The following is a 16,797-nucleotide window of genomic DNA, read 5'->3' as shown; positions in this document are numbered from 1 at the left end:
TGAAAAAAGTGCCAGGTGTGGACGGAGCGGTCGTGACGGCAGCCGACCTCACCGGCTCCATATTGAGTTTCACCCCCACCTCCACCCCCACAGTGAAATGAAATATCCACCTTGTCTAGAATAATCAGTTACACTGTTGTACATAGAACAGGCCATACATCTAGATAAAGCTTATACAGCATAATACAGAAATAATACAGCAAAAGACATATTAAAATGAAGAATTATAGTATGATTTTTGAGTTTAAAGAAAATCATTTGTCAAGGCTTAAATGCAGATTGGCACTCTGTCTCCCTCTGTTGGTCACTGAAAAACACTGGCATATGAAACGAAAGTGAAACGAAACTCTTCTCTAAACGCTAAGAACACGCGTGCTTGCTCTCAGCCTTGATTCAGGTGATTTTGCATTTCACAAAGCTAAATTATGATCAGTGGTTGTATTTTTTATTAGTTACTTTAACTTACTAGAGTAGTTCTGCCTGTTTGTCATAACTATAAACTGTACCTTATCTAACACTGGTAATGTGTTCCTAGCAAAATTGATGCCGTGCCTTCATTTCTTCATAAACCATGATTTTTTTTATACCTCAGAAAGCTTAAATGCTCTGGTGTACAGTTTACTCTATCTGCTCCACTCTGATAATGTGCTGGACTACTCCACTATAACTTAAATCGTTCTTGGGGTTCCTACCACAATCATTTGTTTGGTTTCCATGGATATAATTATTATGAAATGTATAATTTCATAATAATTTATAATGACAAACAGGCATTACTTGGTAATGAACAGGTCTCAAACATAACATGAGGATGATATCCTGTTTCAGTGTGCACATAGTGTCTGTTCTGTGCTTTATGATATTTTCTGTTTTTATTATGGGTCTAGATTGCATGATATAGCAATGATAGACTGAAAAGGGAATCAAGAGAGCAGCAGAGGACAGTGCTGACCATGATATCACTGTGGAAGGAAAACGCCTAAACTTGTCTGCTGAGGAGAGGTTAGTGGAACTAACGATTCATGAACAGAATTACTGAACAACTGAAATAATTACTGAATTAATGATTGAATTACTGAAATAGAATCAAATGCAATATGGGGAAATGCTCTTACCCATATTGCATCACCTACTGATTAATCCATAGTGTGTCACTCTGTCTCTTTGTGCTTGACTGTATGTCCCAATATGTCCTTTACCTGCACCATAAAAGTCTTCATTATGTCTGAATGTAAACGCTCTTACATCTTGTAAAATTGACTTAGTTATGTCTGTGTGTGAATGCTATGTTAGATTTTATAAACCAGATTTTATGTCTGTGTGAGAATGCTGTCTTAGATCTTATAAAACAGACTTAGTTATGTCTGTATGAGAACTTGTGTTAGATCTTAGAAAACAGACTGCCAGTGTGCTAGTTTGTATGTTAAAAGTTAATTTATTTACATATCACACTTCGAACAACCAACACTAGACTGAATTACTATGAAATAGACAGATGATATTTATACTTGACTGTAAATAATATTTATTATTTATGCCTCAGAAACTGTTTCAGATACAGCACAATCCCTCAGTTTGTACAAATTACAGTAATATAGTAATAATATAGTAATAATATTACAGTGATATTTGGTCATACTCACTCCATATGTGGGTATTACAGTAGAGTGATATTGAAGCTCAGTGTAAACCCCTCACTCCATATGTGGGTATTACAGTATAGTGATATTCAGTAACTGGGTAAACCGCTCATTCCATATGTAGGTATTACAGTACACAGTACAGTGATATTCAGTCACAGTTTACACCCCTCACTCCAAATGTGGGTATCACAGTAGAGTAATATTCAGTCACAGTGTAAACTTATTCATTTGTATGTAGGTATTACAATAGAGTGATATTCAGTCACAGGGTAAACATATTAATCCATATGTGGGTATTACAGTAGAGTGATATTCAGAAACAGTGTAAACCTCCCACAGCTGGTATAAACACGTTACTGGTTTCTGTTGACTGCATATCAATAAACTCTGCACACACTCCTTTCAGACACAACTGCACATAGTTGTACGATGCTAACTGGGGGAATAAGCTTCCCTTATTAGAAAACTACATTACCCACAAAGCTCCAGTGCAAAACTAAAGAAGGAAAATTGTATAATAAAAAAAAAAAACACTGGCATTATTTAACATTATTATTATTCTCTGTGCAGGAAAATGGAAGCGGCCAGTATTTCAATAGGTCAGGACCAGTTGAGCTGTCCAGTCTGTCTGGATCTACTGAAAGGTCCAGTGACTATTTCCTGTGGACACAGTTTCTGTATGTTGTGTATTAATGCCTGCTGGGATCAGGATGATCAGACAGGAATCTACAGCTGCCCTCATTGCAGAGAGACTTTCACTTCAAGACCTGTTGTACGCAGAGACAACATGCTGGCTGTAGTGGTGGAGAAAATGAAGAATATAGAACTCCAAGCTGCTTCTCCTGCTCACTGTTATGCTGGACCTGGAGATGTGGAGTGTAATTTCTGTACTGGGAGAAAACTCAAAGCGATCAAGTCCTGTCTGATGTGTCTGGCCTCCTTCTGTGAAACTCATCTCAAACCTCACTATGAAGTTCCTGGCTTGAAAAAGCATATGTTGATCAAAGCCTCCTCACACCTACAAAAGAAGATCTGCTGTCAGCATGATGAAGTGACCAAGATCTACTGTCGTACTGATCAAAACTGCATCTGCTATTTGTGCATGATTTATGAGCACAAAGGACATGATACAGTTCCTGCTGTAGCAGAAAGAAATGAGAAACAGGTGAGAACAAGAAATATTTTTCATTTAGTTCATACTGTATGTCAACTGTATGTCTGATCTGGAAAAAAAAAATTATTTGCATCTTTTGCTTTGGCACCTCAAGTTCTTTCAATGCAAACAAGTCAAGAGCAAAAATAATGCTTCTTTTGAACTATTTGTTAAAAATAGGGATTTGCTGCACACAGTTCAAATGATTCCAAAAAACTGATTTGTGAGGACAAAAATTTTGAAAATAAATTTCCATGCTCAAAGAAACTGCTGGTGAAATATTTGATAATTTTACATTTAACACAGGCATGTATATAACAAAAAACAAAACAACCCTAAACTTCTAAATTTTACAAAAATAAATTGTTGATAAAATATCAGATTGAGTCACAGTTAAGTAAACATTTTCTTAGCCATTTGATCCTGTTGACAACCTCAAGCTTATGTTTTGCATTTGGCAGATGCATATCTTTTGCATTATCCAGAGCGACTTAAAAAAGTGCTTTGTCATTTGTCATGCTGATGCCTAGAAGTGCAAAACACATGAGCTCTATAACAGACAACAATAAGTACAATAAACAGGGATCAATGCTGATGACTAGAAGTCCAAAACACATAATAAGTGCAATAAACACTACCCTACAGTAAGTACTAGAGTTTCAGTTACTCAACATAGGTGCAGGATCAGTGGTCATTTAAATATTCCACAAATAAAGGGTCTTCAGTCTACGTTTGAAGACTGCAGGAGACTCTGCTGTCCAGACAGTCAGCGGACGTTCGTTCCACCATCTGGGAGCCAGGACAGAAAATAGTCTTGATGCTTGTCTTCCATAAGGCTTGAAGCATGGTGTTTCAAGCTGAGATGTACTTGAGATTTGAAGTATTCAAGGTATGGATCAGGCTTTGACCATTGTGACACCATGTATGGAGGTCCATTTTTGGCTTTGATAGCATGCATCAAGGTTTTAAATCTGATACAGGCAGCTACTGGAAGCCAATGAAGGGAACGTAGCAGTGGATTGACATGTATGAACTTTGGGAGATTGAAGACTAGTCATGCTGCTGCATTCTGCACAAGTTGTAGAGGTATGATGGCTCTTACAGGAAGATCAGCAAGTAGTGAGTTGCAGTAGTCTTGCACTGAGATTTAAATAGTCTGCACAAGAACTTGGTCAGATTCCTGTGAGAGAAAGGGCCAAATCCTTTGTAGGTTACAAAGAAAAATGTGCAAGACCAGGTCAGAGTGGAAACATGAGTTGAAAATGACAACTGGTTGTCCAAAGTTGTGCCCAAGCTACAAGCAGCTTTAGATGGTGATACCATAACAGGAAGCGGTTGTGTCATGTTATGGGCTGGAAGTTCCTAGGATGTACAGAAGCTAGGTTTTACTGGGGTTGAGCTTCAAGTGGTGGGCTTTCATCCATGATGCAATGTCAGTCAAGCAAGCTGAGATACGTCTGGAAACTTGCATGTCGGAGGGTGGGAAAGAAAGACTTAATTGGGTGTTGTGAGCATAGCAGTGGTAGGAGAAGCCATGAGAAGATATTACATCACCAAGAGAATGAGTATACAAAGAGAAGACAAGATGGCCTAATACTGAGCCCTGTGGGACACTGGTGGAAAGTTTACATGGCATGCGTGTGACGCTGTTTGGCGAAACTGATGCAGTCATGGATATTGTTTTTAGTGAATAATTTGACCAATACTTTTGGACATCATGGAAAGGAAAAGGCTTATTTTAGCTGGAGTTTATGTAGAGTTGTTTAGGTGCAGTTATGAGCTGGAACCTGAAAGATAGTTCAGTGGCTTCTAGCATGGACTACAATGTTTGTATTGCAAATTACTGGATGTTTTCATTCAGTGCTGGAAAAAGTCATAATCCTGCTACAAATTGTGAATATAAATGAGAAAGCTTACTATTTATTTACAGTATTACAGCATTTACAGTATTACAGTATTTTCCCCAGCATAACATTTTAGCCTAATAGCAATGAAGCTATAATGAAGCTAATTTTGTCTTTTAGTAAGTTTTTGGGCACTTTGGAGATGTCTAGGACACCTAGTGGAAAATATTGTGTGGCTCTTGAGTAAATTCATGTATATGCTCAAAATTGTTCACTTTATTTGACAAGACCCTGGTGAATCAGAAAATGTAGAGCATGACTAAAAATGAACCTCCAGCATCCAAATACACAATATAAACCTGCAAATTAAAAGGTGTTTTAAAATTTGTTTTGACATTTTGTTCTGTATTAGATAAGCTCAAATGGAACCCAATTGAATGAGAAATAAACCTGGATAGGAATGAATGTCTTGGACCACTGCAATTTGAACCCTGAATGATCATTGTGCTGTGTACAATTTCAGATAACTAGTGTTAAAGTGAACAAGTACAAATCAATCCACGATAAAGATGCTCTCTAGGTTTCAATGGTTAAATCTCGAGTGTGAATAATTCTACAGATAATAAAACATATAAAAGGGGCACAGAATCGTTTGGAGGTCATACAGTAATACAGTATATCACAACATTAAAGATGTTATTTTAGATACTTCAAAAGTCATTACATTAAAAAACCTCTCTGGCTTAGTTTTACACAAAGCAGCCCTGCTTTAACACTCTCTCACACACACTGCTGTTTGGCAGTTTGATCACATGTCCTCATTGACGTGAAAGAGATGGAAACACCAGAGCACAGCAGTAGGTGGTGTGACCCCAGAACCTTTCCCTCCATCAAAAAAAAGTCAACAGTACAGAAATATTTTGGCTACAGATTAAATTAAGCACAGATGATTGCAGACACCTGGCCAATATACATAATGTGTGGGAAGCAGCAAAGTTAGCCAATGTAAGCAATGTAATGGTGTAACTCCATGATAAATTACTCAAAGCAATTCAGCACACTTACGGTAATATTGCAATCCCATTTGAAAAACATGACGATGGTTTTTAATAATAACGTTATGTGTAAAACAAAGTTCTGGCTAGCTGGAATGAGAGGTAGACAACTTGACCCAAAATCGAAGGGGGCTGACAGGTATTGGTTATTGGTTCAGGCTCCTGTTTGTGTTCTAATGATAGAAATATTATTTACCTATCTAGTAGTTGTATGTGTATTAAAGTATATCATGATGTGCATGGATTTTCTCTCTCCTGCACACATTCTCTCTACCATTAGTATCATTATAGTTAGCTAGATGTATTAAAATCACCCTGCATTTCAGCAAAAGAGCAATATGTAACCTACAATCTCATTCTAATTTCCAGTGAGTTAACTAGTTATAGAGTAAACACTGGTGAATAGTGAATGAAGAATGAGTGAACCTTTATGACCAGTGGTGGATGTGGATGGAAGGCTAGCTGGATGGCAAGATAAATATTTCTTTAAGCAACAGTGGTATGACAAGACACTAGCAGAGCTGCTAACTAATGTTTAGAGGAGGGACTGTCCTGAAGTCACGGATTCTGTTAACTTCCTCTCCAAGACAACAGAAGAGCTTAACATGAACTGCATTTGTGAAGATTCAGAGCTTAATAGTGTCCATTAGCTGATGTGCTGCCAATTTCGGAAGACGTCTCTCCACTGTAGTCCCATTAGGAAACATGAGAAATTTGCACACTTCCTTGGTAATATCCACTAAATCTCTAGACTGCATTCTTTGTGATGTTGGGTATAATTACCTGTCAAATGCAGTATGATGGTGGATGCAATTTATTAGAGTACAGGGGTAGTCCAGAAATGTAATCCAATATACTAGCAAAGGTCGTAATCCAAAATCAGTCAGTGAGGCAAACTAAAACAGACAGGGAACAGGCAAAGAGAGTAATCCAAGGACTTATGCAGAAATCCAAATAACTAGGAGAAACATGCACAATAATCATCGGCTCAGAAATGCAATACAATAAGAAAAGACTTCAGAAAGACAAACTGAATACATGGGGATTATATACAGGGACAAATGAGGACTAACAAGATATAGGTGATTACAATAACAGGCAGATATACTAACAAGGGGGCAGAACCAAAAGAAACCAAAACAAGGAAGCACAAGGAAACAAGACTAGGAAGTAAACAAACAAGTAGCATTGCCATGGGAACCATGATGCCAGGGAGGGGCAAATTTGACAAAGGGTAAATATTATAATATATAATCTCATAATGTATTATTTAAAACTTTGTGCTGTGCAATGGTTTTACTTTCAGGTGTGTCACAGACCTAAACAAACAAATCACCAAACTACTTGTTTCAAAACATTGTCTAACACTGTTTAAAACACTTTCTTAACCCCCCGTCTCCTACTAAACAAGGTAGTCTTGTCATTTGAGTATATAGTTGGTTCTTACACAGATCTAATCATAAATGGTTTGTGTCATTTTGATGCACAAATTCCATTGAAGAGATGATGTTAAATGAAGAGGTTTAATCTGCAAACATTTTGCAGTGTTTTGAAGTCTTTATTTTTATATTTTGTATTTAGTTTTGTGGAAAAGTATATCTAAAAAAAAAGGTTATAACATCTATAATGCATAAACATAATATAATATATTAATCAACAGATTGATCTAAAGAAGGTGCAGAGGAAATTCCAGCAGAGAATCCAGGAGAAAGAGAAGAAGGTCCAGGAGCTGAAGCAGGCTGTAGACACTCTTAAGGTGAGTACTGAGCAGAGATCTGCTGGAGCAGCTATTTCAGAGCTCAGGCAGGCCTCTCCTCCAGTCAGCCAGTGAGGAGAACAGTGTTGACACACTTTGGGATCCTATACAACCACAATGTGCACTATAAGTCATCCAGGGTTACAGTGAGGGAGTGAATGATCAGCTTTAAATGGACCTCCATCTTGTCTGTATGTCTCCTAACAGTACTCTGCACAGGCAGCAGTGGAGGACATTGAGAGAATCTTTACTGAGCTGATCCACTCCATTGAAAAAAAGTGCTGTGAAGTAAAAGAGCTGATAAGAGATCAGGAGAAGATTGAACTGAGTCAAGCTAAAGGACTCCTGGATCAACTGGAGCAGGAGATTGCTGATCTTAAGAGGAGAAACACTGAGCTGGAGCAGCTCTCCCACACAGAGGATCACGTCCATTTTCTCCAGGTAACAAACTCTGTCTCAACTACAGAGGAACCTGCTCCTTATCAAGTTTTTATAATGTGTGTTCCCAAAAGCTCATTAAGACCACCATAAATATAACTGTCTGTCTAATAACAAATGTTTGGTTTAATTTGGTGTGAGATCATTTATTACTCTTGAACACCTTTATCCTTCTTCATTATGTTTTCTTCTCTTTGTAGAGATTCCAGTCTCTCTGCGTCTATTCTGGATCTGAGGAGTCACCCGTGATTTCTGTTAATCAACATCTCTCATTTGATGGAGTGACAAAACCTCTCTCTGATCTGAAAGATCGATTTTGTAGGGAGGAATTTAACAAAATCTCTCCACATGGTAAGGAGTTGACCTCCTGTGAAACATAATAATGGAATTCTCTACTTACTCAGTGACAGGGTAAAGCAAGCTGTAAGATTTCCTAAACTACATAGAAAGGATTTTATGTGCCTTTGGAAATAACTTTCACATAGTTACCCACATACTGTAAGTGTCCAGCCCAGGGTAGGGCCAGCTGCTAGACCCTAGGCCACCTTTGGCCACCAGAGGGTAGATCTGAGGTAGTCAGGGCCAATCAGTGACACCTGTCCTCCTGCCTACTTAAGATCAGCTCACACCCTTCCTGGTGTTCAGACTTTGGTCATGTTTGAAGATTGATAAGGCTTGTGTTTCAGACTGAGACCTCAATAACTGCTTCTGCTCCTAAAACGCTTGAGTTCCTCAGTCCCTTGTCTGAGTTATCCCCCATTCTTGGGATTTCTGTGGCTTCCCTTTCCTATTTACTTAACCAGCTCCCTATTTTTAGTTGGGTAATCTTTTAGTTTTTGGTCAAGATTAGTTTTCCAGCTCCACCTTGGGCACCTCCGTTATTCATAGAGAGAGAGAGAGAGAGAGAGAGAGAGAGAGAGAGAGAGAGAGAGACAGAGTTGAGATTAGATAACTATAGTTGATGATTTACCTCTGCATAATTACTATGGCAACAAAAGATGCATTGTTGTATAAGTTTACTTTATTTGATGAAACTACTAGAGGAACAAATAATTGCTCCTTATGTTCAGTCACTTGTTTCCAGTAGTTTCTGTATTCCTCCATAACTTGTTCCTGCATAGTTACTATGGTAACTAAGAATCCCTTTAGAAAGTGATTCCTATGAGTCTTACCATTACTTGGAAACAGACAAATGTGCTTGAATTAAATCCTGTTTTGAGTGTAGTTTTAACATATTTATTGTACCAAAACCAAGATTTGATGCACAATGTGTGTATGTGTGTGTGTGTGTGTGACTGAGAGAGAGAGAGAGAGAGAGAGAGAGAGAGAGCGAGCGCAATAGAAAATGTAAGAAGGCAAGTATGAGAGATGTATAGTGAGAAAAAGAACATGACAAAAGACAGAGAGACCGACATGTCTGATCTTCCCCAAAGTCCATAATTACCAGAAAGATTAGAGAATGTTTTCTTCATAAACACATAATCCACATATAATCCCACATTTATTATGATCACTTTTTGTCTTTCTGGATGGATCATTTGGGTCTCATTTATTCACTCTGTTGGATCCTTTTGATTCTGTTTCTCCACAGCTGCAGCAGTGCAGATTATTTTATCCTCAGAGCCAAAGACAAGAGAAGATTTCCTGAAATGTAACGCATGTGCGCGTACATACACATTTTCTCACATATGTACACATACTCCTCTCTTTTACTCTCACATGCATAGAAACTCACCCCACACACACTCCCTCCCTCTCTCTCTCACTCACACACCCAACTGTCTCACAACCATCTCTCCATCCTCTATTTCTCTCTCGCTCACACACACACCACTTTTTCTCTCACATAGACTTGGGCACACACATACACCACTCTCACACACATGTGCGAACACACTTCACTCTTTCAATTTTCAATTAAATTCAGTACGGTTTATTGGCGTAACCATATGCAGTAACACTATTGCCAAAGCATTATTACAATAAACAGCAAAAATGAAGCTGCAATTTAAAAAAAAGAAAAGGAATTCTGTTATAATAAAGAACTTGGGGGGGGGGGGGGGGGGGGGAATGCAATTGTTATGAAATAATAATTGGAAGAAATGAAAGGGGAGAAGTGAAAAGAAAGGAAAATAAATGAATTACAATAATAAAGAAGGGGAAAAAATAAATAATTACATAAATACATAAAGCTGTTTATAAACTGGGCTATATATTGTGTGTGTGTGTGCTTGGGTGAGCTCACTGTTCCTTTTATTATAGCAGGCAGAGATATATCACCCAGCTAAAGTGCTGCTTTTTTCTTTTCTGTGATGGGCAGTTTGTCAGTGTTAGACACTTAAAATTGGGGTGGATCATCTCAAATTGTGTGAAGTAATTTGATAAAATGTTTTACATTCAGTGAGGAAGTTCAGCTCTGTCTCTACAGTGTCTTTGTTACATTGCTAGCAAAGTCTCTGCTCTGCGCAGCCATGATTTCTTATATTGACCAGTTTGAATGGCCAGGCTGTGTTCACCAAGTTTGTACTTTGTCAACATGGTTTTGTGTTTAATATCAGTACACTGTGAACAGATAATCTGCTACAGTGTACTGATGTTTGAGGGCCAGACAGCACTGCATTTTGTGTGGGTGATCTATTTTTGTTTTTGAAGTGTTATAAACTATTATAACAGACTTGCAAGGTGGATTCAAATCCAGGTCAGCTAGGTGATGACACAGACAGCCTACTGGGTGAGCTACCACACTCTAATGATGGTGGGCCTGTGTGCAGAACAGTTAGATCTTGGAACAGGTAAAACAGAGGAAAAAATTTAACACCACGCCGAGTGTGGAAAAAGGGAGAACAAAGGACGTCACGGAAAGAATAGCAACCCCGATGCACTGGGGAAAACTAAACTAAAACTTCCCAAACAAAACCTGAAAACAGGGCAGAACTTTAATGGCTAAGGGGAGCCTCTGGAGAGAGACAGACTCAAGAGGGAAAAACTGGAGAAGGGAGGAGACATGTAAAAACACAAACACCCTCACAGATAAGAAATGAGATGTAGCACAAGGGCTCACAGACCTCAATACCTGAAGCTAGGCACTTGGCTCAAAACTTTAGCAAAGACCCAGCACTGAATGACTGGGTCACTGGGCTTTTATAGATCTAGCCCAGCTGTTGGACATCAAGCCTGATTAGTACCGTACTGGTGGCCAGAGGGGGCCTCGGCCTGGTGCCAGCCCTTACAAGACTGGTCCTGATGTGGAACATTGTTAGTGTTTGCTAATGAGCTCAGTGTCAGGACCAGATGTGTGAGGGGACTATTTTCTCTGCACAGCTCTTGGCATTGGTAGGAGTGGGGGTCACTGTTTTTTTTTTTTAAGTGTAGCCAGTATTTAATAATCCTTTTTTTGAATTTTGAGTAATAGTGTAAAATAGCTTTACATGCATTATTTGTTGTTTTCCTGTGCACTTTCAGGATATTTTTACAGAGTTAAGAATACAGAATTTCAGCTGGGTGTTTATTCCATTGTTCATAATTTTGATTTGAGAGTGGCCCCTACACTTCACAACCACACAGCAGAGTTGGTTCTATGATAGACTGGAATATTTTTGGCCAAATTTAAATTGGTATTTGAATGTGAATTTAATGTTTGACTGCATAGAATGCCCTGAGTACTTTCTCTCTCAGTTCATTGACTGACTGTTGGACTGAAGGTTCCAGATGAACTAATTTTCAATCCTCTGTATTTGTAATTTATACAGATGTCTAGTGTTTGTGTCCCTAATGTGAAGTGTGGTCTGTTTCCCTGAGATCTGGCTCTTTTTTGGAAAATTATGGTTTTGGTCTTTTTCAGGTTCACTGTCAGGGTCCAGGTCTGTCAGAACTGATGCAGCAGGTCCAGGTCTGTCAGTACTGCTCCAGCAGGTCCAGGTTCTGTTGTATCTCCTGCTCTGTGGGTGACAGCAGAACCAGTCCATCTGCATAGAGCAGAAATGTGGTTTCTGAGTCATGTAGAGTGAGACCAGGTGCTGCAGAGCGTTATAAATGGTGGCTAATTCATTGATAGAAGTGTTGAATAATGTAGGGCATTTATTTCTTGATTAATGAATTGTGACCTGAGCCTCTGCTTGATCTCTCCCATCTCTGTAGTGTTTGTGGAGGGTAAAGTTTGTACTACAGGCATAGGTCTGCTGTTTGGGCTGCCTGTTAAGGGTGGGTGTTGATGGCAGGTGTACTTTACTGTGGACTGTTTGTGCTTAGATTTTTGCAAAGATGCTCAGGGTTCTTGTGCAGGTGGACATGATCATGAAGGTTGTGGATGCTGAGCTTGGAGTGGTGTGCAAGGAGCACATTAGCCATCAGTGTGCATCTGTGGGAGATTTCTGCATTTATCTTGTGGATTGTAGCTGGAAGTCTCTTCTGTGGATTGTAGCTGGAAGTCTCATCTCTAGTAGAGATGGTGATTTTGGAGGAGGGGAGGGTCTCTGTGTTGGTCTGTGCTAGTGTGTGCTTCTTAGACATTCTGCTACTCTCTCTTGCTTTGCCCTCATTGGTGCCTGTGTGGATATTGAGGTGGCTTGGATTACCTGAGATGGCATGTGTAAGAATCTGGGGGGAACCCCTAGTTTAAGGACACCAAACTTTGGCAAATTTGGATCCTGAGAATAGCTGTTCCTCATTTTAGAATTTATTTAAGAATCAAATAACATCGCTATGTCTGCATCTGTAGGAAAAATTGTATTAGGTTTTTTATCTGGCTCGGCGTGTGAAGGGTGTAGTTCAGACTGAGCTGGGTGGGGCATTTTCTGAGGTGGGCAGGTCTCACATTTAGGCTGGGCTGGGCTGGGCTGGGCTCAGAACTGGTGGGATGTGTCTTAATGGAGGTGTGGTGTGGTTCTGGCTGAGCCTAGTGGGCACTGTGCTGGGTGTGGCAGGGCTCAGATTGGACAGTGCTCTGGATGGACTGGATGGGGCTCAGTGTGGGTGGTCTGTGGTTTAGAGTTGATGGAGTGTTCCTCTGCCGGTTGGCTTTTTGTCTTTAAGCCTCTCTCAGGGTGATCATAGTGCTAGGTCAAAAAGATGTTTGAGTTCTATTATCTCAACTTCCTGGAGAGTAAGGCTTTCTCTTAGCTGGGATACCGTGCTTTCCAGTTGTCAGTGTAGTGCTGATCTGTCCTGTGTTGTGCTGGTCTGTTCTGTGTTGTGCTGGGCTGTGAGGTGTTTTCCTGATAATGTTAAAGTTTTCCTGAACAGTGCAGATGCTGGCCTTACTTCCTTCAAACATGATGGTGCCGTTGTGACAAACATTCACAGTTAGAATGGTGTTATTCTCATCTTCATTTTCAATGACTATCTGTCTTCCATTACATATGCCCCTCTTTTTCTGTCGTTTGTAGTCAGCACAAATAGCTCTGTGCCAGACTTCAGTGTATCCTGTTTATAACAAGAGATTGGTGATGCTGGTTTTTCTTTCCTGTTGTACTAGAATCTGCTGCAAGGATCTCTGGGTTTTCTTTTAATATTTTGTGATTGTATGTGATTGTGATTGTATGTGATGTGATTTTGTGATGCATATATTTCTTCGCCTATGTAGCTTTTAGCTCTGCTGGGTAGCCATGGCTCACTCAGTTACTAGCTACAATAACACAGGAGCAACTTTTTGGACGAATAATGTGCTAAAAGTTATTCAAATTTCTGTAGAGTTGAGGTTCTTACCTCAATATTCCCTGAAAGAAGGCTTGAATGTGATTATCTTTATAGGTTTCAAGTAATTTTTTTTTCCTTGGCTTTATCCTTACCTTTGTCCATAGCTGTAAGGAAATAGATAATGTTTTACATCTGTTAGCTGCTGTGCAGCTTTTAGGTTGGTTTCTTCAGCTTGGTATTTTTAAGATATTTTGTCAAAATGTCTTGTTCTCATTTCTTTTGTGATGTGGACGGCGCAGAAGGAGTGAGAGGTGAGGCTTCAAGGAAGTAGCTTTTATTGTCCCTGACAATAAGAAGAGCAAAAAAGGAAATTAAAATACTCGGTAATTGCTCTGTAGTCTGATAATGCGCAGCGCTGACTTCAGGTACCTGTGGGCTTAAATAAAAGGGGAAAATAAGGAACAGGTGATCAGGTGATTGTAAGCAGAGCAGGTGTGTAGTGCAGTCCTGAGTAGGAGTGGGCGTGTCCCTCCTGCTGGATGACTGGCCTACCATGACATCTTTCATGAAAGTTGGGCTGTTTTTTTTTTATCCCTTTACTAATTTACATTGGTTTATGTTGTTTTACTTTGGTTTATCTCATTTTAAAACTTTTGTACCTGAAAAAATCCTAAGAGCTCCAGTTAAACATGACTCTCTCTATCTCCTTTCACAAACCACTCTCTCATACACACGCACACACACCCGTCTCTCACAAACATGCATGCACACATTCTCTTCCCCACACCACACACCCCATTTTCTCTCACTCAGATTGTTAGACACACACATCACTTTTTCTGCAGCAGTTCAGATTTTACCCTCAGAGCCAAAGACTAAAGATTTACTGTAATAAAATATATAATCATGCAGCCCATTCTCTCTCATACACCGCCCCCCCACCCCCATTCTCTCACACACACAGACATGGACACACACACATACAAAAATATTTGTACTGCTGGTTTTAAAATGAATATGCCATTATAACTATGAAAAAACAATACAAATGTTCATTTTACAATGAATGAGGAGGGGGACAAGCACTGAATATGTTTTTAACATTAATAGAATTTGTAAATAAAAACCTCAAATGCTCTTTGTTTCAGATTTCTGTCAGCTGACTCTGGATCCCAACACAGCTCATAATTTCCTCAGTATCATTGAGAAGAACAGGGTAGTGACATGGAATAAGAATGTGCAGCCATACTCTGATCATCCAGAGAGATTTGACCACTGGCGTCAGGTGTTGAGTAAGGAGAGTGTGTGTGGACGCTGTTACTGGGAGGTGGAGTTGCCTAATAGGGGACATGTGTCTATATCAGTTTCATATAAAGGGATTAGCAGGAAAGGAGATAGTTATGAGTGTAGGTTTGGAATGAATGCTCAGTCCTGGAGACTGCAGAGATCTCCCAGTCTCTGTTTCTGGCACAACAACATTAAGACTAAAATCCTAGACCCCCCATCCTCCAGAATAGGAGTGTATGTGGACCACAGTGCAGGAACTCTGTCCTTCTATAGAGTCTCTGACACAATGTCCCTCCTACACACAGTCCATACTACATTCACTCAGCCCCTCTATGCTGGGTTCTGGCTTGGTCTGGGTTCAACTGTGAAGATATGTGATCCCTAACAGATTAAGATGAAGTTGAGTTGAAAATACTTAATGATTGGAAAGCTCCCTTTATTATCTTGCTCTTTTTACAGACCTGTCTAGGCTTTTTATACAGTGGATCACAATATTTTAATTGATGGATTACAGATATTGGTTTCTGGGACGATGCAAGACAGGAGGCAGGAACAATTTGGAATATCCTTAAACAAAAACATGTCTATTGGATTCGAAAGAAAAAGACAAAAATTCTACACATAAGAATGTATACGTAACATACAAACAAATTTACAAAGGCAGTCACTAGGGTTACAAAAGGAGTCACAGATGGTCAAATACAAAAGCACAACATGGCCACAATAACAGACAAGGGATGAGACTAAAAGTGGGTATTTATACTGACACAACGATAGAGAATGAGATGCAAGTGAAGCAGGGAACATGTGGGAACAGAGAGGTAAACAAAAGGGCATGCTGACAAGGAAAAACAAATACAGCACCATGTGAGCCTCAGCACTCACAGAGTTTAGCTTTGGCAGCTGCAAGTTCTTGTAAATATAGATAACTTTTAAAGTTGTTGTTTTTTTTTTAAGGTCAGCATTGTCTTTTGTTACCAAAAATAACTTTTAAAATATTTATTATGCTGCATATTCAGCTTATTACAAAAAGGTTTTTGTTAGGATTTTTTTCTACTGTGTGAAGGCAACTTTAACCTATTTTTTTTGTTGTTGTTCAATCAAATTATATTTGTGGTAACAAGCAGTAGTTGAATGTTTTTCATGTATCAGATGTATTCTGATTGACTACTTAAAATGATTCCATGGAAACATTTAGCCTAATCAGAACAGTGGAATTTCTGGAAGCAGCATGTTTGCAGATGTTTATACTTTTAAATAGAAAAAAGTAGAAATGAAAATTGCCAGAAATGTTGTACAATTTACTTTTTAAATGTAAAATGAAAAGCTTTTTAAAAAAAAGGTTTTACAAAAAGGTTTTACAAAGGTGTAATGGCCTGAGTGCCGCAGGGTGAAGAGCAGGACACGCAGAGTGCCTCAACAAAGACAGATGTTTATTAGACCAGCACAAATAAAGGAAACAGTGGCACTCACATGGAACAGGCAAGGTGAACACGGGCAATGTCGAACACAGCTTACAAACATATTGTGCAACACGAATGTAAACATGATCAAGATCAAAGACGTGCTATGACATTCAGCAATAACAGCTTCCTCGGAGGGACCCAGCCTGGACAATTAACATATCTCACCCACATGCACTGTGGGGGCACACAACAATGAGTAGATGCGCCTGTAGACAAACAAAAAAGGCGCATAGACGCAGCACCCACTGGAAGGGCAGCCGCTGGACGCTGTTCTTGGCCTTACAAGACACACAGAGGGGCACGTCCACCCTCGGTCCAGACGTGCTGCTATAGACTACAGCACACCTGTTGCCAGCTGCCCAGGGAGAGCCCCTGAGGCAGTCCTCCTCCAGGGCTTTGGGCGGACCTGTCCAGTGCTCATGGCCTGTACTCAGAAGAAGGCTACATCTGAGCTAGCTGACAAGGTCGAGTCCACCTTGCTGACTCCACCAGACCACCTACATAGCGGTCCCGGCTCGGTA

General features: G+C 39.6%; 1 protein-coding gene across 1 annotated transcript; it reads left to right on the top strand.

Moving 5' to 3' along the window:
- Positions 1 to 317: 317 nt before the first annotated feature.
- LOC113587902 (tripartite motif-containing protein 16-like) lies at positions 318 to 16,070 on the top strand. Its single transcript, XM_035525274.1, has 8 exons — positions 318 to 397; positions 888 to 1,002; positions 2,214 to 2,808; positions 7,356 to 7,451; positions 7,659 to 7,892; positions 8,090 to 8,240; positions 9,481 to 9,540; positions 14,672 to 16,070. Exons 3-8 carry the CDS (start codon positions 2,218 to 2,220, stop codon positions 15,193 to 15,195), a joined length of 1,656 nt encoding a protein of 551 aa, XP_035381167.1. The 5' UTR covers positions 318 to 397; positions 888 to 1,002; positions 2,214 to 2,217; the 3' UTR covers positions 15,196 to 16,070.
- The last annotated feature ends 727 nt before the right edge of the window (positions 16,071 to 16,797 follow it).

The sequence above is a fragment of the Electrophorus electricus genome, chromosome 4 (genome assembly GCF_013358815.1).
Source record: "Electrophorus electricus isolate fEleEle1 chromosome 4, fEleEle1.pri, whole genome shotgun sequence".
Classification (NCBI taxonomy): Eukaryota; Metazoa; Chordata; class Actinopteri; order Gymnotiformes; family Gymnotidae; genus Electrophorus; species Electrophorus electricus.
The sequence above is the reverse complement of the archived record's forward strand: the minus strand, read 5'-3'. Positions and strand labels throughout refer to the sequence as shown.